The sequence below is a fragment of the Galleria mellonella genome, unplaced genomic scaffold, assembly GCF_026898425.1.
Source record: "Galleria mellonella isolate WM207_F2 unplaced genomic scaffold, CSIRO_AGI_GalMel_v1 utg352, whole genome shotgun sequence".
Taxonomy (NCBI): Eukaryota; Metazoa; Arthropoda; class Insecta; order Lepidoptera; family Pyralidae; genus Galleria; species Galleria mellonella.
Genome location: NW_026442084.1, coordinates 6,421,165 through 6,448,611, shown reverse-complemented (window position 1 = coordinate 6,448,611; position 27,447 = coordinate 6,421,165). Strand labels below are relative to the sequence as shown.

At 33.8% G+C, this 27,447-nt stretch overlaps 1 protein-coding gene across 2 annotated transcripts in view; it reads left to right on the top strand.

Moving 5' to 3' along the window:
- The window catches only part of LOC113519389 (forkhead box protein P3), a 122,410-nt gene that overhangs the window by 44,530 nt on the left and 50,433 nt on the right, over window positions 1–27,447 (top strand). Inside the window, exons 2-3 of one of the 2 annotated variants that reach the window (XM_031909672.2) lie at window positions 3,670–3,871; window positions 17,460–17,486. In XM_031909672.2, the coding sequence (XP_031765532.2) occupies window positions 3,824–3,871; window positions 17,460–17,486 (75 nt within the window). In that variant the 5' untranslated portion in view covers window positions 3,670–3,823. The remainder of the gene's footprint in view (window positions 1–3,669; window positions 3,872–17,459; window positions 17,487–27,447) is intronic. The other variant, XM_052897157.1, reaches the window with a different exon arrangement.

The following is a 27,447-nucleotide window of genomic DNA, read 5'->3' as shown; positions in this document are numbered from 1 at the left end:
TCAGGATGGGCTAACTGACCTGCTTTCATCTTTATCAGCCATCTATCACTGGTGCCCCGCCAGTGTATACCGATAGCGCAGACGAGGTTACCGTACCATTATCACCCATTAAAAAAAAATATAAAATAATACTTAGGAGGTAAGACGTTTTTCTTTGTTAAAGTGACGTATGTGTTACTTAATAGATAAGACAGATTTGTCGGAGTGACGTAACAAAGTAAAATATCAATCGATCCTACTTATTACTCTATATCCATATCTACCTACCTATAACGAGAATATTTCAACTCTGAATTTATTACCGACTCGACTCGTGCAAACAACAACATTTTGTGTACCGTCCTCTATACGGCCGGCTGTGAAAACAGACACACACACATACACGTGTTCACACACAAAACAAACCAGGAAACGTCTAGCGAAAAACAAACAAGGGGTCTTTTGTATTGTGTAAACAATTGGCTGACTGTATGCAACAGGCATGACGTTTTCGAAAAAAAATAGCTACAGGTTATGTTCACTAGATGGCGTTGTTTAGAACATTCAAAGTACGTGCAATGATAACGTAATTTATCAAACTAATAATAGATGGCGCTGTTACTAATAAATGAAAATTGCAAATATCTAGTTTTGACCGAATATGTATTCAATTACTTTATCAGCTCGCAGAATATAATAAACAAGATGTTTATTGTAGTGCATAAGTGTATGTACCTAATCATATCATGCCTGATAGTGAAATCTGTATAAATGTTTTATTATAGACTAATTTATATAAATAACTACCGATAATACATGGTAGAGACAGCATGTCTTAAGTAGAGTTAGGTATTGGATTTGAATTCTTTTGATTTTGTCCATAGAAATATTTATACGATGTACAATATCTAAATAGTCTTTAATTACAGTCACTATTGATTGGCAGAAAATAAAATTGATAAATATTATATTATGTACAATATTGTGTGATCATTTCTTGTAATTGTTTGTGTCTATAATAAGTTTACTACTGTAATCTTTTGAGACAAACAATAAAGAGTATCTATAAATATTGATAATAATTTGATAGTAAAAAAAATGTGTCTTATATATTGTTTGTAATAGAGTTCTTTTTTATTCCACAAATGAACAAGCAAGCATACTGTCCGTGTGATGGTAAACGGTCACCATAGCCTATAGGAGCCTGGAACACCAGGCGTGACATGTGCGCGTTTTTTTTAATGGATGGTAATGGAATGGGCACCAGTGAAAAATTACAGATGAGAATGACAAGGCAGGTCAGTTAGCCCATCGTGATGAATATACTTGCGATTCAGCACGATCTTTCCCATGGGGAACCATGTGGAGGTCGACCTAACAAGGTATATCGGGGGGAAGGGATTGTTAGTAATGGGGAGGTTAGTCCCCATTGCTATCAATATACCCTATCAGTTCCACCTCTGCGTGAGTTCCCCTGGAAACCATCGTTACTAATTTATCGTTTAATTCGTCACGATGGGCTAACTGACATGCTTTATCATCCCTCACTGGCGTCCTGCCAGTGTATACAGTTAGCGCAGGTGGGGTTACCACTTCATTATCATCCATTAAAAAAAAAAAAAAACTATATTCCTAGCAATGGGATTGATAATCCGCATTAATAAGAAACCCTCCCCCTCTTTTTGCTATAGAATATTAGGTTAGAAAATTCGTGAATTAAAAATTACTAAAATTGCTAATTCACGACTAAAGAAACTTAATGGTCGAGGAATAAACAGCAGCGTCCCTCTTAAAACATCATCAAAGCCTAACTACGGTTGCTAATCCGCCTGCTAAGTGGCAAAACCCTCCTTATGGGAAAGGCTATGGTCAGCAGTATACAGTTAATGGCTAATACAAAAATCCCTCCATTCAAACGAAAACACAGCTTTAGGTCGACTTTCACGTGGTCCTTCTGGAGACTATCGTGCAGGTGTACACATCACGATGGAATATTTTATCTGCCTCTTCGTCCTCTCTTGCCATCCCTCACTGGTGCTCCGCCAGCGTATACCGTTAGCGCAGGAGTGGATACCATTCCATTATCATTCATTAATTAAAAGCTTATTTTCCTTACTTAACTATAATTTAACATCCCACTGTCGGACCTACACCTATAAGATATTATATATATATATATATATATATATATATATATATATATATATATATATATATATATATATATATATATATATATATATATATATATATAACATATTATTTAAATCCTCTTATTATTTTTGATTCGAATAATTTTTATTATAATATTATTTCATTAAAATTCTGTCGACGTAATAAAAAATAAATATAGTTTGTTAACATTTAAAACTATGCAATAAAGCATGAGTCAATGTTTTAGTAACTGACACGATCATGTTTAGGAGATATCAGGTGACCGCCAAACCACCATTTAGTTTACTGTTGATTGTATTGAGTCAGCACTATGTTTTTATAAACATCACATAAGCGCACATATTGCATATAATGGTCGTGAAGTTATGTGAATGTTTAAAAAAACACAGCTTTAGGTCGACTTTCACGTGGTCCTCCTGGAGACTATCGTGCAGGTGTACACATCACGATGGAATATTTTATCTGCCTCTTCGTCCTCTCTTGCCATCCCTCACTGGTGCTCCGCCAGCGTATACCGTTAGCGCAGGAGTGGATACCATTCCATTATCATTCATTAATTAAAAGCTTATTTTCCTTACTTAACTATAATTTAACATCCCACTGTTGGACCTATACCTATAAGATATTATATATATATATATATATATATATATATATATATATATATATATATATATATATATATATATATATATATATATATATTTTATAACATATTATTTAAATCCTCTTATTATTTTTGATTCGAATAATTTTTATTATAATATTATTTCATTAAAATTCTGTCGACGTAATAAAAAATAAATATAGTTTGTTAACATTTAAAACTATGCAATAAAGCATGAGTCAATGTTTTAGTAACTGACACGATCATGTTTAGGAGATATCAGGTGACCGCCAAACCACCATTTAGTTTACTGTTGATTGTATTGAGTCAGCACTATGTTTTTATAAACATCACATAAGCGCACATATTGCATATAATGGTCGTGAAGTTATGTGAATGTTTAAAAGGTGGGAAGGTACCGTTATTAATTATTATTGACTTTTTTAATGGAATGGTAACTTCCAATGGTATCAGTAAATGCTGCGGGGGTGCAACCGGATGATTTTTTTTTTGGTGGATGAAAATGGAATGGTAACCCCGCCTGCGCTAACGGGATACGCTACCTCTCGACCGCAATCGACTTTTGTACAAAGTCTCCTTCCGGACTACTAGTCTCATTGCTAGCAATATACCCTGTCAGGTCGATCTCCACGTGGTCCCCCTTGAAACCATCGTACTGCACTCTAGGTGTATTTATCACGACGGATATCTGATCTGCCTTTTCATTCTCACCTATCATCCTTCACTGGTGCCCCGCCAGCGTATACCGTTAGCGTAGGCGGGGTTACCATTTTCCATTATCATCCATTAAAAACCCTACATAATTATATACGGTCACGGAACCTTCTAGAAATAAACACAAATATAGTTGACTCCTGGATTTATTATTGTTTTTTTTTCTGTTTCAGAATTGTATTCAAAACATCAGGTGTTATATTGCTTCAGTCGAAGCAAGAACGCGATAGCGGAGTGCCGCTAGGCATTGCATTTGGTACTGAACTATTTCCACCGCTAATGTTCCTGTGAAATATAAAACTGTCTAAACACGATCGTGATATCTGGATGTGTCTCCAACGTGATGAAGATGGTGTTCGCCACATAGATGAATCGGTGAGTTGTTTTAAGAATTTTTCTTACTAGCTTTTACCCGTGACTTCATCCGTGTAACCGGGATTTTTTTTTGATTGAATTGTAACCTTGTCTGGTTATCGGTATACACTGACGGAGCACCGTAGCCTACGGTAACCACTTACCATCAGGTGGGCCGTATGCCTTGTTTGCCACCTCAGTGATATAAATAAAAAAGATAATCCATGAAGACAAAAGCAGGTTAGTTAGCCCATCGAAACAACCATCCATCCACAAGAATTCTCCACGATGGTTTCTAGGGGGACCGCTTGGAGGTCGATTACTATTAATAGGGTTATTAGACATCATTACTGACAATTCCTTTCCTCTGAGGAGGAGAGATGGTAAACTAGTCCACACCAGCCAGTCAGCCAGTGTTCAGAACTTCAGGGAGAGAAACTGGAAAACTATTTGGCCAATATTCGAAAGTACAGTCCTCTGCAGTTGGGAAGGAAAGGGACTGTTAATAATTTGATCTGAAAGTTTCCATTGCTAGCAATATACCCTATCAGGCTGATCTCCACGCGGTTCGTCTTGGCAACTATCGTGGTTTATATTTGTAGAATTCGGCTTGATGAGCCAATATGGTCTGATTTCATCCTCTCCTATCATCTTTTACTGGTGCCCCGCCAGTGTATAGCGACAACACAGGCGGGGTTATCAATCCACTTTTACTCATAAAAAAACCCCTTTGCAAGAGAACTGCTTCGGAAACCCAACCGTCTGAGGTGTTATTCCTGAGTTTAGCTAGTTAAGATAAAACCGTTCATTGGCAGAATAGTATGGCAGGCTATTTATAGGCTACAGTGACTGTTTACCAACAGACGAACTGTATGCTTGTATGCCACATTCGTGGTATAAAAAAAAATGCGTATGATTTCGAAGGATGTCACCTACCACATTTCGGTCACGTCGTGAGTCTGGATACTTCTCTTTTTTTAGGTTTGTTATTATTATCGTTCCCAATATCTTGGTTAAAAAACTGTCTGAAATATCTGGATATGGGTAGAGTTGGGTAATATTGATACTACTCCAATCTATATATTGGATTCTTTTGACCATCAATAGCGAAAAAAGTCATCACCCATTTTGAAACTATCTGCAATTGATATTTTTGTGCATTACAGGTTTTTGTATTTTATGCACGAAAAATTATTAATTCACTCTTGCGTCACCTACTCATTTCTATCTGTTCTCCTTTAACCAAAGGTTGTCTGTAAGAGATTGCCCTAGCGATAAGACCGCCTTTTGTACCTTTATGTGTATATTTCAATCTATATTTATGTTACTATATTTCACTTGAATTATTCACTTGTCATTGTATATTTTTATTTATGGTGCAATAAAGAGTTAAATAAATAAATAAATATCGCCCGTACCGGTTGGATGTCTATATCAGTTTCGATTGGATTCTTCATTTTGACATTAAATATTGGACGACAGACATTTAACATATTCGTTATTGGACCAATATATAGATATTGTAAGTAAAATATATAAATAGATATTGCTATATATTACCGGCCCTTAGTTATAACTATATATATGAGTATATAGGTCATGAGATCATATGTATTACTCGTTACAAATAGTTATTAAAACTAATTAAATTGAATACAAAAATATAATTATGGTGTAATTTTCGTTTCTATAAAGAAGGCTTTGATGTAATAAAAACAGTTTCAATGAATATTTTCGACGAAGCAATCTTATTTGATGACTTGGATTTTTCGAGAAAAACATATTTTGATACTCCACCACCCTTCAGTGGAAGGCAGAATAGGAGATGAGTAGGAATAATGGCGGTGCTGTAGATGGGATGCGATTGTGCAATTTCTGTAAAGTATATTTTTTGTTACCTTAATTAATGTACTTTTTTTTTTTAATAAGGACAATTAAAGATTGTACCCCATAAAAAACCAACTTCAATAGAAACAAAACCAGTTATTTTGATTTAAAAATTAAATTGGTGAACCGTTTTTGATAAAATGTCTATGGGACCAATCTGTAGGCATATAGTTTCATCTAAAAAAAAAATTTAATTACCATAAAACTGTCAGAGTTATGAGGTATTAACCTTAAAAAAATTACAATCGAATTGAGAGCCTGTTTCTTTGAAATCGGTTGAAAATGAAATGGCACCTATCGGTATACACTGGCGGAATACCAGTGCATAAAGATAGATTAAATTTAGCTCGAATAGGCCACTGTGACCTATTCACCAGTAATTAACCACGATGGTTTTCTGGAGGGACCACGTGGAGGTTAACCTGACAGGATATATTATTAGAAATGGGGAATTACCTCATTATTAACAATCCCTTTCCCTCCGGAGGGAAAGGGACTGTTAGCAATGGAGTTTGACAGCCCCATTGCTAGCAATATGCCCTATTAAGTCGACCTCCACGTGGTTCCCCCTGGAAACCATCGTGAACAATTTTTGTTGAATTCGTCACGATAGGCTAACTGACCAACTAACATCCTCACCTATCATCGTTCACTGGTGCCCCGCCGGTGTATACCGATAGCGCGGGTGGGGTTACCATTCCATTATCATCCATTAAAAAAATCCCTTTCCCTCCTGATTATTGTTGTTAGATTTTATTCCGAAACGTAGATTGATGAATGTGGAAGAAGCGAAAGAGGTTTGTTTGAATTGAAGCATTTGGCGTTCCATTGTTTCTGCCTACCCTAATGGGAGACATGCATGACAGATATGTATGTATGTATGTACGTAGATTTAAATAGTCGTCACCACTGCGTGTACTTTAATTGTGCGTTAATTAATTAAGGATTAAGAACCTTTTGTACTCTATCCATCTCAATAAATCACGCTCTTTTGACTATGTTATTAAGATTTTTAATTCTAAAATGGAATATATTTATTAATTTTTATTGTACACAAAAAAATACATTGTTATATTTTATCTATACTTATAATAAATCTCTAGAGAGGTCAATTCTGTATATGAAATATATTTCCAAAATAACTATCAGGGGGTGATTAGTGATCGATACTGATGCCAAAAATGCAATCAGTAAAATATTTGTCTGTCTGTCTGTCTGTCTGTCTGTATGTTCGTTATAGAAACAAAAATTACTCGACGGATATTAACGAAACTTGGTACAATTATTCTTCACACTCCTGGGCAGGTTATAGCATACTTTTTATCACGCTACGACTAAAAGGAGCAGAGCAGGAAAGGGAAATGTTAAGAAAACGGGAGAAGTTATTCCATTTTTAAGCTTCCGTCGCGTGTGCAGTCTTAATGGCCACTTTTTAAAATGTAAAAATGTCCACCCGTGCGAAGCCGGGGACGGGCCGTTAGTATTAAATAAAGGTGTATAACAGAGCGAACTTAGCTCTACAATAGTTCTCTTCCAGCAAACCCTGAGTGGAAAGGAGCGTTAATTACCATAAAAGAGCATTATTATATAGTAAGGGTCAAATGATAATTTTGAAAGGGTTTGTAATCTGCAGGATTATTTAAGTGGTTTATTTTTATATTCGCGGTAAATTCTTATATTATATATTTGCGTCATCTTTGCTCATTTAAATTTATGGTCTTGCTACACATTTCAGTTTAAACTCGGACAGAACTTGGCGGCAGAAGTTAATTATTTATTTATTTAAACCTTATCGGCCAATACAATGTGATACAAAAGGCGAACTTAATGCTATAGACATTTTCTACTAATCAACCGTAAAAATAAGTTTTTTTTTATGCAACTTAGAATGGCAAACAAGCTGACGGCCCACCTGATGGAAAGTGGTAACCGTCGCCTATAGACATGAGCAGTACCATGGGCATAACAGAGTATACTGTTTCGCCCATGATACCACCCATGCCTTTCTCTGGATTAAATCGATAATTTGGATTTCAATATTACGCTCGGTTGAAAGTATATAAATTTGGAGTAGCGCAGGGTAATATTTTGGGTACATTGATGTATTTGTTCTCTTTTCTATGACTATACGAGAAACACTTGTATTTGTGGTTGGACAGTCTTGATGTAACAATTAAATTAGTAGGTATTAGTTAGGTAGATATTAACTGATATACTGTTTACACCTATAACATAAGCGACGCTAACCACATTTCGTCGGGTCGACAGTCAACATGTTTACCGTTCTAAATCATAAGTATGAAAACATTGTAGAAGATAAATATGTAATAAGTCAATCAGTAAATAAACAGTATCGAATAAATTTTATTATTTACCTTTATTTGTTTATTTAAATAACTTTAATGACTATAAAGAAATTATGGTACAAAAGACGGACTTAATGCTAGTAGCATTCTCTACCAGTCGACCTTTGGGATGAACAGTGAATCACGAACGAGGTACTTCATAATTGTTTATATATGTTTATTTTACTTTCAAATTAAAATATATATCTGAAAGTTTATAAAGGTGTTTCGATGTTAGTTAATCAAGGAATTACGATATCGTAACCTTTAAGAAAAGAGCATGATCCTTTTTAAAAGCCGGCAGAACACTTGCAAGTTTCTCAGGTGCGGTGGGTGCTCATGGGCGGTAGTCACTTACCATTATATGAGTTGCTTGCTCGTTTACCCCTTGTGTTATAAAAAAAAAGAATTTGAATAAAACTTAGTACACAAAAAAAATAACATAACCATTCCGATTTAAGATGTAGGATACTTTATATACTAATTCAGGCAATCAAAGCTGCGAGTTATAGCTAGTCTGATAAAAAAAATTTATGGATATTGTTGTGCAAATTTTTGAGTTTGGAAATAAATATATAGATATAAAAAAATAGATAAAATATAACTTATGGTCTCCATATTAAGACTCGTTGTAACATTAACTTTTGTCTAAATATTTTGGCGGGAAAATATTTTCCGTTTTTTAAAATGTTTTAAAGATAAATAACTAGTTTTTGGTGATTGTCGGCAGTAAATTAGATTTTACTGGAACTAATTCATTAGCTAATTTAAAGATTTTTTTATTTATTTTATTAGCTATTTGGCCACAGGCCGAAAAATTTAAATATAAACTGTATAAATATAAAATACCTAAGTGATATGAATGTTTAAACATTAATGTTCACATAAATATATTGGCGGCAAAACGTGTTGCTTTTTTTAATTTTAAAATTTAAATCGTTTATATTTATAATTTAGAGATTATTAATTTTATCATTGTTTTGTCTAGCACTTAAATTTCACTTAAATTACCTATCTTAAAAAAATAACAATGCTCTATAAAGCTGTACCAGCATAGGCCTTTTGCCTCTCTCAATTCAATAATAAAATTAAACAATATGGCGGTCTCTGTAATGTTATAGAGTGTGATAAGTGCTGTACAGTATGAATGTGTAATATAAATACTAATATATATATAATACCTACAGATGTTTTTGTTTGTATACCTTATCTTCAGTATGGGGCTGTTATGTAAATATAGATAATGTGGCACTTGTTGATAATGCTATAAAAATAATAATAATGCTTATATTTGCAATGTTTATTGCTACCTACGAGCTATTATCATCTCCAACATTTCATTTCATTCCATTCCATTCATATTCCGTTAATGAATTAGGCCAGCCACTATAATAATATTAATATTTGTTAAAATACAGTACAACAAGATGACAGTAGTAAATAAATTCCCATCAAGTTCTACTGTTTCCAGGGTACAAATATTTTAAATTATATAAATTGTTGTATTACAACCAGACATCCAAATTTATACTATAAAATTAATATTAAATGTCAAAACTAAAATTTTATGAAAACCGATCACAATTATTGAACGTTGGTAGCATTTAGGTGACATATTCAGATAAGAATAAACTCCCTTAAATAAAGAAAAAAAAAATTGTCATTTAGAAATTCATTATCATATAGTATATAAAATAATTAAGAATAGAATATATATAGATATTAAAACGTGTTGTTTGTGTAAACAGAACTTAACAAAAATGTAACCAAGTTTTGTAAAAGTTATCACAGAAACACCGTCTAATAAATGATGTTAGTGGGGACTACCAGTCCCATTGCTAGCAATATACGCTGTCAGGTCGATCCCCACGTGGACTTCTTGGGAACTCTCTAAATTCCAGGTGTAATCATCACGAGGCTGAACCCTGACTGTATTTTGTAATTTATATTTTAAATAGAAGTAGTTAAAATACTGTTTTTTTTTTTTTAATTTATTTCAAAACCAAAAGTTATTTTGTATTTCATATTTTAAATATCTACACATAAAATAGTATTTAATGTTTTAATTTATTTAATATATAAAAAATTATAAGTGTGTATTGTGTGTATAACAACGAAATTTCATACTCCTCCGTTCGCGCAATTTTCGTATGCAATTTTCGTAAAAAGGGCTACAAAGTTTTTGCGTCACGTATTTAATGTATGGGTTACAAGTAAATCAAATAGCTACTGTCCTGCCCTACCCATACTGACATGGCGCGTCTGACTGTTAACATGGGAAGTTTAAAGTTATCGTTTTGAATTTTTTTATTGAAGATGTTATTATCATATAATATTCTATTGCATGAGTATATTTTTAGTTCTACATATTAACTGAAGCGCTATAGCAACTTTTTTAAATCTTTTAGCATTTGTTTTTTCAATGATATGGCAACACTGGTTGTTTGACGTCAACCCGCGCGTGTCTATCACGCTCAAAATCACGCTTCTCTTCTGAATCTCGTTCGATCTTATCGTGTGTACTCGACGTAGTAAGAATGACAGTTTTTTTTTAAGGGTTAAAATGGAACGGTAAGCCCGCCTGCGCTATCGGTATACGTTAACGGGGCACTAGTGGCAGGTCCTGAGTTCCTGAGCTACCTGTATCCACTGACTCCCTGCAAAGCATTTACGATCGTCACCCTAGTGGGAGTCGTCCTACACTGCGTTTATCCGTACAGGGTTGCCACTCAAGAACCTTTCTTCCCCATTAGTTATCGCTTCTTCAAGCTATGTGACCAGCCCATTGACCCCAGTGTTTTAAAAAATAATGTGACAACGATCTAATACTAGTAATTAGGGGGAAAAGGATTGTTAGCAATGGAGTTTGACAGCCCCATTGCTAGCAATATAGCTTATTAGGTCGACCTCCACGTGGTTGCCCCTGGATACCATTGTGAACAATTCTTGTTGAATTCGTCACGATGGGCTAACTGACCTACTTCATGCTCACCTATCATTCTTCACTGGTGCCCCGTCGGTGTATACCAATAGCGCGGGTGGGGTTACCATTCCATTATCAACCATTTAAAAAAAAAAACTAGTAAATTAGTCACTGACTTCACTTAAACCCTACATTAAAGTAATATTTATAAAATAATCACTTGTGTACATAAAGTACGGTGTCGCCGATATTTGTTATCAATCGATTTTCTTGTTTATAATAATCGATGAAAGCAACCGATACGGTAAATTGTTTAGATTTTTCCTCTCCGCGCATGTTACGAGTTTACGTTATGTAAAATTGTTGTTTAATAACAATTGTTAAGTTTGTTCTCGCTTTACATGTACTATTATGCTTATGTGTTTTTAATTTCATATTTTTATTCAGTGTTTACGATTTATTATGCGAATTGATATCGGAGATAGAGATGAAATGTCTCGAACTAACATGTCCCTATATGGTCACCCATCCAAGTCACGATCACACTCAAGATTGCTTAACCTCAATGATAGTAGCCAAAAGGACGACGTCAACTTAGGTGTGCAGATCTTGATGTTTGTTGTTTTTGTTCATATTATTATTTTTTTATTATTAGTATTTTTCTTTTTTAATGAAGGGCGTCTACGCTATTGTTTCCCAACTACGAGTATTTTTATGTCGCGACCCAAGAAAAATCCATAAGTTTTGTGACCTCCTTACTATAAAATTAATAATTTATAATATAGTATAGTATTCGTAATATTGTCGACGTTTCAATAAATAAATAAATCATCATCATCGTCACCACTTCAGCCATAATCCGTCCACTGCTGGACATAAGTAAATAAATATGAAAATTTCTAAAGATGTTCTAACTTAACACACAGGCTACTTTACATTGAAACACGCGGACAAAGCCGTATTAAACAGCTAGTAATCGAAAATTCTGCCATAAACGTAATCAAGACACGACCGAGCTCCTTTGCCTTGACCCTATTGTAATGTTGTATACAAAACCACAATATTGTTAAATAAAATAAAATAAAGTATCCATACAAAACAACACTACAGTCACTTGAATCATGGGGAGTCATGGGGAGTATCATGGGCGAAACAGTATACTCTGTTATGTCCATGGTACTGCTCATGTAACTATAGGAATGGCAACGGGGGGTTTACCACTTACCATATTTTGCCATCAGGTGGGCCGTCAGCTTGTTTGCCATTCTAAGTTGTATAAAAAAAAATCAGGTGCAAAATTAATGTTAATCCAAATATATAACAAAATACCTAAAGAGATAGAAAACTTAGAAAGTCATAAAAAATTTGCAATTGAGTTAAAAAAGTATGTACCTAATAAATAAAATACATTAAATATTTTTTTTCAGATGAGTAGCTAATATGTGTTATTTAATTTTATTTATAATATAATATTATAAATTAAATTGAATAATACTATGTGATTTTAACTGTCATCAAGAGTGGATGGTTCTCTCCGTAAATTATGGTGCCCCTACGGGGTATCATGTGTCCTATGTGCTTACCTATTTATTGTAATTCTCTCCAACTCGCTGTGCCCAACAGGGTCCATAATTGAAATGTTATCTACAAATTATATTATGGAATGCAATAAGAAATAAAAAAAAAAAATACTACTCACAATTCCAATTCGTTAAGGCGAATGAATGTAAAATGTATTGTTATTTTTTCGAGCTGTATTGCTATTTTTTTAATGGATGATAATGAAATGGTAACCCCGTCCACGATAACGGTATACACTGGCGGGGCAACAGTGATAGGTGAGGATGAAAAGGCAGGTCAGTTAGCCTATCGTGATGGCCTAACGTGATACCAGGCATTCAGCACGATGGCTTCTAGGAAATACCACGTGGAGGTTAAACTAGCAGGATATATTGCTAGCAATTAACTTGTGAACTTGCATGACTGCCTAATGATGCTTAAACTTTTCACATAGGAATTATTAAAAGAGATTGGCCAATTAGTTATATTATGTACACATGTCCGATAATTTATAGAGGAACATTCCTCTTTACATTATTAGAAGACACAGTACTAAAAGTCGTTGGAGAGTTAATCACAACTAGGGACAGACGTACCTGACAGACCTAAAGATGACATCGCCATGACGTCCATCGTTGTCTTAGCTATGACTGATCTTAAATAAAAGTTAGTATATATTCTGCGAACATTGTACCGATCATAAAATGACTTAAATATGACGTCCTATTTAAGTGGCACACATTATCTTACTAGTTTGGGAAACGGTTACTGTAGTAACACTGCAATATCGGGAGTGTCACGTGCGCATTGTCAACCCTTAAGAAACCTTACTGAATCCTTTTTGAAGAACCCAATTTGTTTACTTTTAGGAATTAGGAGTTGCAAATTAATTTGTATATTTTTGTACCAGACGTTAATTATCCACTGTTGAACCCCTTTGCGGGGGTTTTTCCAGTAATTGTCACGCTTGGCAACCGAGTTAGCAACCGCAGTCAGGCTTTTAGTGATCTTTCAGGAGGAACGCTGCTACCTATCCTTCGACCATAAAAATTTGGGTTTTGGTGATGTTTTAAGAGGGGCTTTGCTCGCCCTCCTAAGTCCCCTGTTACGACATCCACGGGAAAAGAAGGGGTAGCCTATTCCATGTCGTGACATACAAGTCTATTTTTGTATGTAAATAAGTATTATTACCCATTAACAAAGATTGACGTAGTTACACAAAAATTATGAATATATAACACTACAATTCGCGTAAACAACACGTACACACGTATTTGCTAAACATTTTTTTTTTTTTACTGTTAATAAGTTTTACATGCCAGTATTTGTTATAAACATAGACAATGTGTGACAAGACAGATAACTGTCATCGAATTTGAATATTGCAACATTTTGAATTTGTGTTTTTTTTTACGGCTGTGAGTACTAATCACATAAGGTCTTTTTCTGTTTTGTTTTTTTTTTTTTTATGAAATTTAGAATTGCAGTCAAGCTGATGGCCTACCTGATAGAGAGTAGTAATTGTCGTGTATAGGCATGGGCAGTGTTGAGGACGTTATAGTATCTCTCATGCGTTGCCTTTCCTGGTTTACGGTGTTATTCCTCCATACGCTGTAACACCGCAGTCTATATTCATATCATATCATATACTTTGTACAAAAGTCATTTGCTTGGGTACCTCTGTCCCATTTGTTTGGTGACGTTTAAAAAAGGGACGCTGCTGTCCATTCCTCGACCATTAAATTCCCTTAGTCGCCTCTTCCGACACTCACGAGAATGGAGGGGTACCTCAGTCTATGGCGGGCTGATTGTGACCTCATTACCGAGATAAAACTAATATTAATAGTGGTAGAGGGGGGGAAGGGATTGTTAGTAATGAGGTCTAATAGCTCCATTGCTAGAAATGTACCCTCTCAGGCCGACCTCAACCCCCTGGAAACCATCATGGTTAATTCTTGTCGAATTCATCATGGTGGGCTAACTGACCTGTATTCATTCTCACCTATCATCTTCCACTGGTGCCTCGTCGGTGTATACCGATAGCGCGGGCGGGGTTTTTTTTTTTATTGATGGGTGAAAACGGAATGGTAACCCCGCCTGCGCTAACGGGATACGCTGGCGGAGCACTAGTGAAGGGTGATCGATGATAATGAAAACAGGCCAGTTAGCACATCATGATGAATTCATCAGGAATTAACCATGATAGTTTCCAGGGGGAACCGCGAGGAGGTCGACCAGTTTGGGTATATTGCTAGCAATGGGATTCTCAGTCTCCATTACTAACAATCCCTTTCCCCCCGCGCGGGCGGGGTTACCATTACATTGTCATCCATTAAAAAAATATATATTAATAGTGAAATTTGTTATAAATCGAAACATTCAATCGATTGACTTTTTTTTTTAAATGATTACTATTGAAAAGGAGTATATAAAATTATTACCTGTACCTAATTTAGGTTTTATAACTTAATTTACACTTCATTTGATGTTTACCCATATATTACGTAGATACTCTTCAATTATCTCCCTCGTTAACCGATAACAAGATCACATTCGGGTAATTGTGTCTCAGTTCAAGGTAATGTATTGAATTAAATAAATAAAAATTATTTATTTGGCATATTTTATATTATCTATAATTATTTGCCAAGGCTATCAATAATATTCTGTTGATTCGCACTGCTTGAATGATTACCATAGAGCAAGTAATCATTACTTTTTTTTTTTATTATTCTTATTGACTTTATTCATTTATTCATTAGTACATATATGTGTACATGGCGGACTTAATACTAAAAGCATTCTCTCCCAGTCAACCATAGGGAAGTGTCAGAATACTCGAATGCGGTACTACTAATTATTGATATACATACATACTAAAATTACATATATAAACGAATAAATATATATAAATAACAAATATACTTACACAAATTTGTTTTTATTCATTACATTACAATGATTACTACTCTATTAAACAAATATATTTGTCCCATTCGGTATACACCGGCGGGGCACCAGTGGATGATGTTTCTATCGTGACGAAGCAGTTGTGTTTTCCAGGGAACGTGGTTGTGTTTCGGGTTTGAAGGGTGGGATATGGCGTGAATTTACAGGGTACAGAGAATAACACCTGAGTACTCAGAAATGGCAACGCATGGGGGATATCATGGGCGAAACAGTATACTCTGTTATGTCCATGGTAATGGTCATGTCTATAGGCGACGGTTACCACTTTCCATCAGGTGGGCTGTCAGCTTGTGTGCCATTCTAAGTTGTATAAAAAAAAATATTGTTATAAAAAGTACTATCGCAAACTACGTAATATTTTTTTTATGGATGATAATTAAATGGTATCTCCGCCTACGCTATCGGTATACACTGGCGGCGTACCAGTGAGGGATGATAGATGAGCATGAAAGCAGGTCAGGTAGCCCATCGTGACGGATGCAACAAGTATTAGTCACAATGGTTTCCAGGGGGAACCACGTGGAGGTCGACCTGACAGGGCTCGGGACTAATGGATCCACTGCTAGCAGCAATGGGGACATTAGTCCCCATTACTAACAATCCCTCTTCCCCCACTATGTAATATTATAAATGTGAAAGCGAGTTGGTTTGTTATAACTGAGGTCTTAACAAATTAATCTATAATATAAAAATGAATCGCTGAATATGTTGCTAAGCGCAAATCTCGATAACAGCTGAACCGATTTCGCTAATTCATTTTTTAAAATATTTATTGAAGCACGAGGATGGATCTTACGGAAAGAATGTTTTTAATTTTTTTTTAAAAAATGCCTGAAATAGTCTAAAAACGACACTTTTCTATACTCGCATACAAACTAATTGTAATAATACAATAATTATTAATAATTAAAAGTCGATTTGAACTTTAATACCATACCATAAAGTTCAAGTGTTAGTGGAGAGGTTCTGAGAGGGCATAAATATTGTTATCAATATTTTTCAATATAATTTATACGACGATAACATTAGTCAAACACAAATTGTCTGTGGTTAGGCGGTAAGAAGTTCGCGGGGTCAGCTAGTCAATCATTATAAAAATTGGTATGCAAGTACTATATGGAATGGAGAAAGGCATAGGCTACTTTTTTATCCCGGGTAGTAAACATATCCCAGCTACGTGGACGACGTCGCGGATCAAAGCTAGATAAAAATAAACAAGTTGCTATGCAAAAAATAGCAATTTCAGATTTCAATAAAAAGATTATAAATAAACTCTAGTCATTACAAAAAATAATACAAAGTTTCTGATTTGGCATAGATATTTCATGAATAAAGACTTTATAATTGTCTTGTTCTGAAAGTCGCTTAAACATTAAATTAATTCAACTTCACTGTAGTTCGTCTCTTAGCCATTCTCAGCCATTCACGTAAAAACCGCAGGTAATATCCTTAATCTATGACCACTCATTAGTTCGTCTCCAAAATTACTGTTAATTTAAACAAAATTAAAATTTGAATTTCGAATAATCAACTCAAATGTGCCAGTAACAACTTTTTTAATATTTGAAACTTTTAAGTTAAGACAGTTTTTAATATTTTAGAACTGATTTAATATTGTTTCTTATGGCTTAGGATATGTAAGTTTTTCCGTACATTTCACGGTTACACAAGCATATTTTAAGTCGGGTGGGAGCGTGTCTACACTAGAATTGTCCGGTGCCCATATTAAGATCAGGAACAGAGCTTTCAGTTATAGTCATAGAAATGTCTAAGAATACTCATGCACCTTTTTCAGAAGGCTACGCATTTTCTGGAAAATAATCTTAAAATAGGCCAATACACGTTTAGAAATTATCAATCATTTATTGTTGTCCACCACACAGTATATCTTCTTATTAAATACCATTTATTGATTTTGTTTCAGAGACCAATGGTGCAATTACCTATACTGGTAAGTACCTTAATAGCTTTGTAAATTGTAATAAACTCTTTTATATTAAGTACAAAAACTTGCGATCTCTAATTTGAACTCTATTCAATAGATAATACGGTTCACACAAAAACGGTCTCAAAGGAGAGCAATAAATCGATAAGTTTGAATTCGGCGGGAAATTATTCGTTCGATTTTTAAATAAATAATAATATTTATAATAGAGTATCAACTGATAGTAATCTAATATTAAATAATTCTTTATTTTATTTTATATACTTATCTAATAAAATATATTTTGTTTTTTGGAATGAATGAATGATTAAAATTTTTTATTCTATAAAATTTTCAAATTTATATGGAATTGTCTATATAAAATGTGCATATTATGTATAAATACATATATGTACATACTCTGTTTTTTTTTACTAAGCTTGTACTTATAATACAGCAAGGAACAGGGGGTCAAACGTACAAATCATTGTCATACCAGTTCCATTGACAAATGAGTCAGTTTAAAATCATGTCAATCATGTCATGTTATTAATTGTCTTATCAATTGTTTTAAATACACATTTAGAAACTTTAAAAAATAATGATAAGTTGTTTTACTTAACACTAGAAAAACTAAAGATGGCCTCCGTATCGATCTTCACATTAAGACCTTTGATTTTGCATAAATCTCTCTTTATCTACTATAATAATGATCATTATCATATATCACTGCTGAACATAGGCCTCCCAATAAGGGAGGTTTTGTCAGTTGTCGCCACACTTGGCAGACAGGTTGGCGACTGCAGTTAATCTTTGTAGATATTTTAGGGAGAACGACGCTGCCCATTCTACTACTATACTAATTTTGCAAACTAACTAATGCTCGCGGTTTTTCACACGTGGTATCGTTACTTTTAGATTATGACTAGCTGTGGTCCACGACTTTGCACGTGTGTTGTTGTATTTAAAAATACTTCTTTAGCGAATGCTAATATAAACCTATGTTCGAAAAGACAGCTCTGTAGACTTAGTAGCTTTGTATGTGTGTTGATAGTCAGAACAAATTATATTTTAAATGCACTATCAGGGGGGGAGGGATTGTTAGTAATGCGGACTACCAGTCCCATTGCTAGCAATATACCCTGTCAGGTTGACCCCCACGTGGTCCCCCCTGGAAACTATCGTGCTAAATTCCAGGTGAATTAATCACGATGGGCTAACTGACCTGCCTTTCCATTCTCACATATCACCCCTCACTGGTGGCTCGCCAGCTTATACCGTAAACGCAAGCAGGGCAGCCATTCCATTATCATCCATTAAAAAAAATATATACTATCAGGACTTAATGCGATGAACAATTTACAGGAATTTTTCATTGCGACAATCGCAACATCGTGTTACGACAGCTTGACCACGTCGTGGTGCAATCCACGTCGAAACGTCGGCATTAAAGAAGCAGGTATGTAGGTACTGTTTACCTGCAAAAAATTTTCATCGCGTTAAGTCCCGATAGTGTAGTTAAAATATGTCTAAACAGTAAACGTAAAAGTTTAAAATTAACTAAGGTAAATGATTTTATAAGTATAGATTAGATTGGATTTGTTTATTTGCCAGAACATTGTTTTTACAGACATTGAACCACTATGAGGTACAAATGTTCGCCTTATAGTCTAAAGCATGCAAAATTATTGTTGGGTACAAGATATGTTACATTTAATACATACATATAAGTGACTTAACACAACACCAACTACTTATTCAACCAATAATAACAAAATTATAATAGCATGTTAAAAAACCAATCAATAACAATACATTAGATCCAGTTCAATGTCATGAAGATGAGATAGTAAGTCTGTTTGGCTTTACCAATCATCATGAAACATAACACACGTCGTAGTGTTTAAACGGGAACAGGACATAGGCTACTTCTTAAAAAAAATATTCTGATTACGCAGACGAAGTCGCGAGTAAAAACTAGTATCTTATATATTAGCAAATTTAAATGAAGCCCAATAATAATAATTAGGTACTACAATAGTAAAAGTAGCTACATACAATACACAGCCCTTGCAATTAGGGCTGGGTAACATATAGCAATATCTTTATATTTTGGTTACAACATTTATATTCTTTTTTTATACAACTTAGAATGGCAAACAAGCTGACGGTCCACCTGACGGAAAGTGGTAACCGTCGCCTATAGACATAAGCAGTACCATGGACATAACAGATTTCGCCCATGATACCCCCCATGCGTTTCCATTTCTGAGGACTCAGGTGTTATTCCTCTGTATCTAGTAAATTCACGCCATATCCCACCCTTCAAATCGAAACACAGCCATGCAAACATAACTGCTTCACGGTTGAAACATGAATGGGACAGAGGTACCCAAGCAATCGACTTTTGTACAGTCTCTCTCTGGTGAGGGAGACTTTGTACTAAAGTCTACTCTAAAGTCTGTTATCCAAAAAATAATATTTGATAATTTTTTTAACATATTGGAAAATCAATATCCGACCAATATGGGCGATATCGAAATAGGTGGTAACCTTTTCGCCATCAATGTCTAAAGGAACCCAATATATAGATATCGAATCGATATCCATATTGCCCATGCCTACTTGCAATGTTGACGTAATATCTTCACGCTATAATCTGCAGGGGCAACCCTTATTTGGGCAAAGGATCACATCGTGCCCATTGTCGAAAGTATATTTGGTAAGCTTCAAAAGATTAATAACTTGACCTCAGGACTGAAGAGTGTATAATCTTTTATGAAGAGATCTGTATTTACTATAATGTGAAAGTAACTCTGCATCAGTAGGGTCGATTCAGGGGCTTCATATCTGTTTAGGGAAATTATAAAATTATTCGATTTTGAAACAGTGTTTTCTTTTTTATATGCAACTTAGAATGGCAAACAAGCTAATGGTCCACCTGATGGAAAGTGATAACCGTCGCCTACAAACACGAGGCGACAAACGCAAAATTTATTATATTTATGAAGAGTTTACAAAATGAATGTATCAAGTCTGCGTGTACTGAAATCACAATAAAAGTAGAGTCCAAAAATGACAATTTAAGCCTGCTTAGGACCGAAAACCATTAAAAAATATGTGTTTGCTACATCTAATTATGTAGCAAAATCTATGTGTACTAAAAATGATGATGACAAAAATTAAAGACGAATAATGAAAATAGAAAAAATTCAGATAGTGCGATATTGCCCTAAAGTCTAATAAAAAAATGTTTTTGTCACTGTAGCGCTATTCTGAGATCATAAAAAACCGCTTCCCCTAACGACCTGGCTATTTTGTAAAGTTGCGAAGTTAGATAGGTACGATAAAAATGACTTTTATTTGTAAAGGTTAGGTAATCGTTGATAAATTTAATGTCTCTTAGTAGTAAGGTTATTTTAGGGTCTCATACCACTAATAAATATTTTTTAATATATATATATATATATATATATATATATATATATATATATATATATATATATATATATATATATATATATATATTATATATTATAGAAGAAAGTACTCACGTATTTGTTATAATTTTAGATTCAATCCTTGAACGTTCAGAACTTTATTTGTGTTAAATTATGTATTTATTTTTTATCAGTTGCTATACAAAATATATTTGATTGTTTCACCTCGAGATAAACGTTTACAGAGTAATAACGTGAAAAGTGTTCAATTTCGTGGCACTTTTTTTTATACACACATTTATCTTCTATACAGAAAACTTAATTCTAACAATTACAGGTTAATAACAACAATCTAACTTCTTTTATCCATATATTGTAGGGTTACCATTGTGTACATTTACTACTCTGTATGTGGGAGAAAATATATTGTAAGGACCTACAACATTTTCAAAAATTTTTGAAAAATACATATATTTACAAATATACGAGTACTTTGAAAAACAAAATCTATTCACATCAGATCAGATAGGATTTAGACGCAACAAAGACATTAACTTAGCAATTTATGATTTCTTGTACACTGTTTTGACAAATATGGATAAAAGTACACCGGTTTGCTCCATTTACTGTGATATGACTCAAGCTTTTGATTACGTAATATTTTACTTCAAAAATTATATGTATATGGAATCAGGGGTAATGTTTTAAATTCAAAGTCTTACCTTACTGACAGAAACAATGTACTCAAATAATAAAATAAATAATAGAACCAAACTTGAAGAAAATTATATTTCTGTGTTGGTGTTCCCCAAATGGGTCCATTGTTGTTTATTATATATATAAATTATCTATAACAAAGCAACCTATGTCACTATACAAAAACAATATATATTGATTATGAAAATGATGTAAACCAAGCTTTGAAGAATATAGTTAAATGGTTGAATAATAATAATCTAAAAATAAATATTAATAAAACACATATAATGCATTTCAGTCAAAGGACTTCTTTAAATACTATTGGTGCTTGTTACCTTAATAGTGATATTAAAATTGTAGAGAATACAAAATTCCTAGGTATTATAATAGACAATAAATTAAACTGGAAAGATCATATAGATGAATTATCCAAGAAATTGAGTTCTTCGGCTTATGCTTTAAATAATTGTTGTAAATGAATCAGCGCTCATTACAGCGTATCATGGTATTACTGCTTCAAATTTACGGTATGGCATAATATTTTGGGGCAATTCAACGAAGAAAGAATTTGTATTTAAAGCTCAAAAAAGGTGCATAAGAGCCATGTTTAATCTTAAAAATACTGATAGTTGTATGCCGTATTTCAAACAATATAATATATTGACAGTACCTTCATTGTACATATTTGAAGTGTGTGTATTTGTTAAAACTAATAAGAATTTATTTCCACGACTTTCAGAAATTGTTAAACGCAATCGACGTGATAATGATAAGTTATATCTAAAAAAATCTAGTACAAAACTTATGCACGATAGTATATTATGTATGGCACCAAAAATCTATAATAAAATACCAAAATCTATAAAGGATGCACCAACTAATGTATTTAAGTATAAATTAAAAAAATTCTTAATTGATAAATGTTATTACAATGTATGTGAATTCTTTAATGATAAAATCTGACAAAACGAATATTTATTTATAGTTATTAACTTAAAAAAAAAAAATAAAGTTCCATAATTATATTTTTTTACTATAAATGTGACATTGCTGATTTTTCTTTTTATATAAATGTGACATTGCTGATTTTTCTTTTTATATAATATAAATGTTTTCTTATGTAATTGTAAATTTGTATACCTCGATAGATGGGGTTGATTATAGAGGACTTATATTGTTTTACCATCCATTGTTACCTATGTATCACAAAATAAATAAATAAATAAAAGGATAAATTAAAAAAAATAAAATGATTCCAAATGTGATTAAAAATGGCCATCATTTTACCATATACAACCATGTATATTAATTTGTAATCAATACGAACATATATATATATATATATATATATATATATATATATATATATATATATATGTATGTATATAATATTTAAGAAAATAATTCTTAGTTTCAATAAAATCGAATTGGCCTGGAAAACTTTTAATCTAATTACTTGCAACATTGAATAAATGGCGCGCTTTTTATTGATTAAAAAAAAAAATTGTATCAAATTCAGTTAGATAAACGTAAAATTAGCTGACTAAATGTTGACACCTTTTTTTTGACACTTGACGTTCTGTCTATATGATCTAAGTCTGTATTACTAGGATTTTTATTATTATTAGTTTCAAAATTATTATTTTGCGAACCTAATCAGCCAAACTTTAAGTCTCACATCCGCTGAATCTACCGGATATATTTAATAGCTAGATGTTTATTGGGATGCATAACGCATAACGTATACGGCGCCAGTGCCTCGTTTCGCGTAAAAAAAAAACAGTTAATATTGATATTTTTGTATTGAAATGTTAATCAAAGCTAGATAAAAAATATATAGATTGGTTACGTAAAAAAATCATTAACGAAACTTCATTAATTGCCAACAATCTCCAGCTTCAATAGAAAACATATAGTAATATGTTAGAGCGAGATAGATAGACAGGTAAATTAATGTGTGCAGTAGAGGCTTGAAAAGGTTTGGCGATTGTAATCAATTATATTCGTTTTTAAAAGTAATTGTATGGTTTAAGTGAATGTAATTAGTTCGATTTACGTGTACAATACTGAATATAATATAAATGAGAAAGAACACCCACAAAAATACACATTTTGCACGTAAGTACGTTATAAATATTTTAGTTTTTTAAATGCAAGCTTATGGATTGTTTTTTTTTTATTTTATTTTTTTTTGCAACTGGGAAGGACAACAAGCTGATGCCTTCTTCTAAACAACGCAAGAGATTTTGATACGGGTTTCTCTGTCATTTAAAAATTTTTACGGAATAATTATAGGCAATAGTTTTCTTGTCATACTAGCAAAATAAACCGATCTCTCATGTTTATACCATGAATATAACAGAGTATACTGTCACCCATGATACCCATGATGTGTTGCTATTCTTGAGGACTAAGGTGTTTTTTTTTTAATGGGTGACAATGGAATGGTAACCCCACCCGCGCTATCGGTTTACACAGGCGGGGCTCCAGTGAAGGATGATAGATGAGGATGAAGTAGGTCAGTTAGCCTATCGTGACGAATTCGACAAGAATTTTTCACGATGGTTTCCAAGGGGAATCACGTGGAGGTCGACCTAATAGGGCATATTGCTACCAATGGAGCATTCAATTTCCATTGCTAACAATCCCTTTCTCCCCAGAGACTAAAGTGTTATACCTGTGTGCCCTTTAATTTCATTGCCACATTCAATTTTCCAAACTGGAACACAGCTTTGCGAGCATAACTGCTTGACACCACAAAGATGGGCAAGAAATAGCTGTATCCAAGCAGACGACTTTTGTACAAAGTCTCTCTAGTCGCTTTTTAAGACACCCACAGGAAAGTAAAGGATGGCCCATTCTATGCCGGGACCATACCGCTAATTATATTTATTATATAATATTTTTACTTTTTAATTAGATTGTCAAATTTGAATAATGTTCTTCGTGCTATGCTACTAAAGTAACAGTCGTAAGTCTGGTCGACTTTAGTGTAAATGCAAGTAGTTCGCACCTTCAGACATTACTATTTTATATAGCGAATCTTCGCTTTTATTGTTCGGTTGTTCCCGCTTACTATAGATTCATATTGCTCCGCCATTAACTTGCCTAGTCCAGGGGACTAAGTCACATCTATTCGAATAAATATTGTAATAAAAATAATACCTATAATTTAAGATTTTTAGGTTTTTGTAAAAAACAATGACTTTATATAGATAGATAGATAAATAAATTCTTTATTTAGCATTGTTGTATTTTTATTTAGCCTTTCGCAAAAGAGAGGTTTAGCCAATAGTTGCCTCGTTTGGTATTCGGGTTAGCAACCGCAGTTTGGCTTTTGATCATGTTTTAAGTGGGACGTTGCTGCCCATCCCTCCATCACAAGTTCCCCATAATTGCCTCTTACGACATCCACGGGAAAGGAAGGTGTGGCCTATTCTATGCCTTTACGATTACTATTTAGTACAGTACATAATTTGTGAATTTATAAGCGAAACAAAAATTTGCAAGTGGTTTTATGTGGCGCAACGGTGAAAAGGCAAGTCAGCATTAAGCTGCTGAGTTCCCGCAGCGCTGATATTCTGCTGGTACCTTGTAAAAAAGCATAAAAATTAACTTCGAATTTTTAGTAATTTTCATCTTGTAATGTTATATGCAGTTCGTAACCTCTTAATGTTGCGTAAAATTAAAAGTACGAGAAGTGTAGATTATCGTTAGTGGACCCATATATACCTAGATACTTTTTTTTTGATGGGTGAAAATGGTATGGTAACCCCGCCTGCGCTAACGGAATACGCTGGCGGAGCACCATTGAAGGGTGATAGATGAGAATGAAAACAAGCCAGTTAGCCCATCATGATGAATTCATCAGGAATTAACCATGATAGTTTCCAGGGAGAGCCGCGAGGAAGTCGATCTGGTTGGGTATATTGCTAGCAATAGGATTCTCAGTCTCCATTACTGACAATCCCTATATACCTAGATACTGTAACTACAATATATGGATATTGCTGTATGGAGTATATAGTTTTCCCAAGAGACTACAGCATGGGGTTATTCAAAAGGGGCGTAAAGAGGTTTCTTCAGGGTCGGCAACGCACGCGTAATGCCTCTGGTATTGCAGGCGTTCATAGGCTACGGTAACCACTTACCATCAGGTGGGCCGTATGCTTGTTTGCCACCTCAGTGGTATAAAAAAACATCTATATATTGGTCTACTAACGAATACATTAAATATTGTTTATCCAATATATAATATTGAAATGAAGTACCAGATCGAAATAAATATAGTTATCCAACTGATATGGTAGACTTCGGAATGGGTGATGACCTTATTCCGCCATGAATGTCTAGAGAAACTGTACGAAGTGGGTCTGGACTCTGTTTTCATATTTCAATTTAAAAGGCCGGCAGCACACCTGCAGTGCCTCTCGTGTTGCGGTTGATCATGGGCGGCGGTAGTCACTTACCATCAGGTGAGCCGCATGCTCGTTTACCCCCCGTGTTTAAAAAAAAAGATATAAAATTGATACAGCCGACTTCGAAAGGGGTGATGACCTTTTCTCCGCCATAAATGTTCAAAGGAGCTGTTATGGGAGGGGTCAGGAGTCTGTTTTAAAAAAAAAAATCATGAATTTAATAAACAATTTTATTGATTTCAAATTAATTATAAAGGAATAGAAAATATGAATGTTCGAGCCGATAGTCCTATCCAATTTGCTTAGTTTTCCGTTTATCAAATGCTAAGAAAGTTTCCTATTAGGTACATTGACGTCAATGATGTTAATGACAATGTTGCATGTAAGCAGTTTTATTATTTATATTAAATTATTATTATTATTTTGCCAGTAGTTGCCACGCTTGGCAGGCGGGTTGGCAACCGCAGTTAGGCTTTTAGAGATGTTTTAAAAGGGACGCTGCTGCCCATCCCTCGCCGCCCTTAGAGAGACTTTGTATAAAAGTCGATTGCTTGGATACCTCTGTCCCATTCGTGTTTCTACCGTGAAGCAGTTGTGTTTGCATGGCTGTTTCCATTTGAAGGATGGGATATGGCGTGAATTTACAGGTAAACAATCGACTTTTGTACAAAGTCATAACGTATATCTTATATATTTTTTTCTACCCAAAAGTTGTCGGGACGAGATTACTTGAGCGATCAGACCGCCCTTTGTACTTCAAATATCTAATATATATGTATATATATATTTCTCTTTGTATTATTTTTAAGTGCTGCAATAAAGAGTGTATAAATCACTGTTCATCCCAAAGCAAATAAATTTACCATAGGGAGATTTTGTATAAAAGTCGTTTGCTTGGGTACCTCTGTCCCATTCGTGTTTCTGCCGAGAAGCAGTTGTGTTTGCATGGATGTGTTTCGGTTTGAAGGGTGGGATATGTCGTGAATTACAGGGTACAGAGGAATAACACCTGAGTCCTCAGGAATGGCAACGCATGGGGGTGTTATGGCCGAAACAATATACCATATTTTGTGTATAGTACTGCTCATGTCTATAGGCGACGGTTACCACTTTCCATCAGGTGGGCCGTCAGCTTGTTTGCCATTCTAAGTTGTATAAAAAAAAATATTTTCTATATATAATTTTATAAATTACTGTTTCGCAGACGACAAGACAAATAACATAAAAAGGCAAATTTAGTTATTATTATCTCATTATTAATAACTTTTCTAAATATAATTTTATAAATTACTGTTTCGCAGACGACAAGACAAATATATTTATATATATTATATATGGTGTAAATTTAGTATATATATTATATTATATATTAATATATATGTAATATATGTCATATTTATATAATAGGCTAATATTAGAAACAAGAGATTG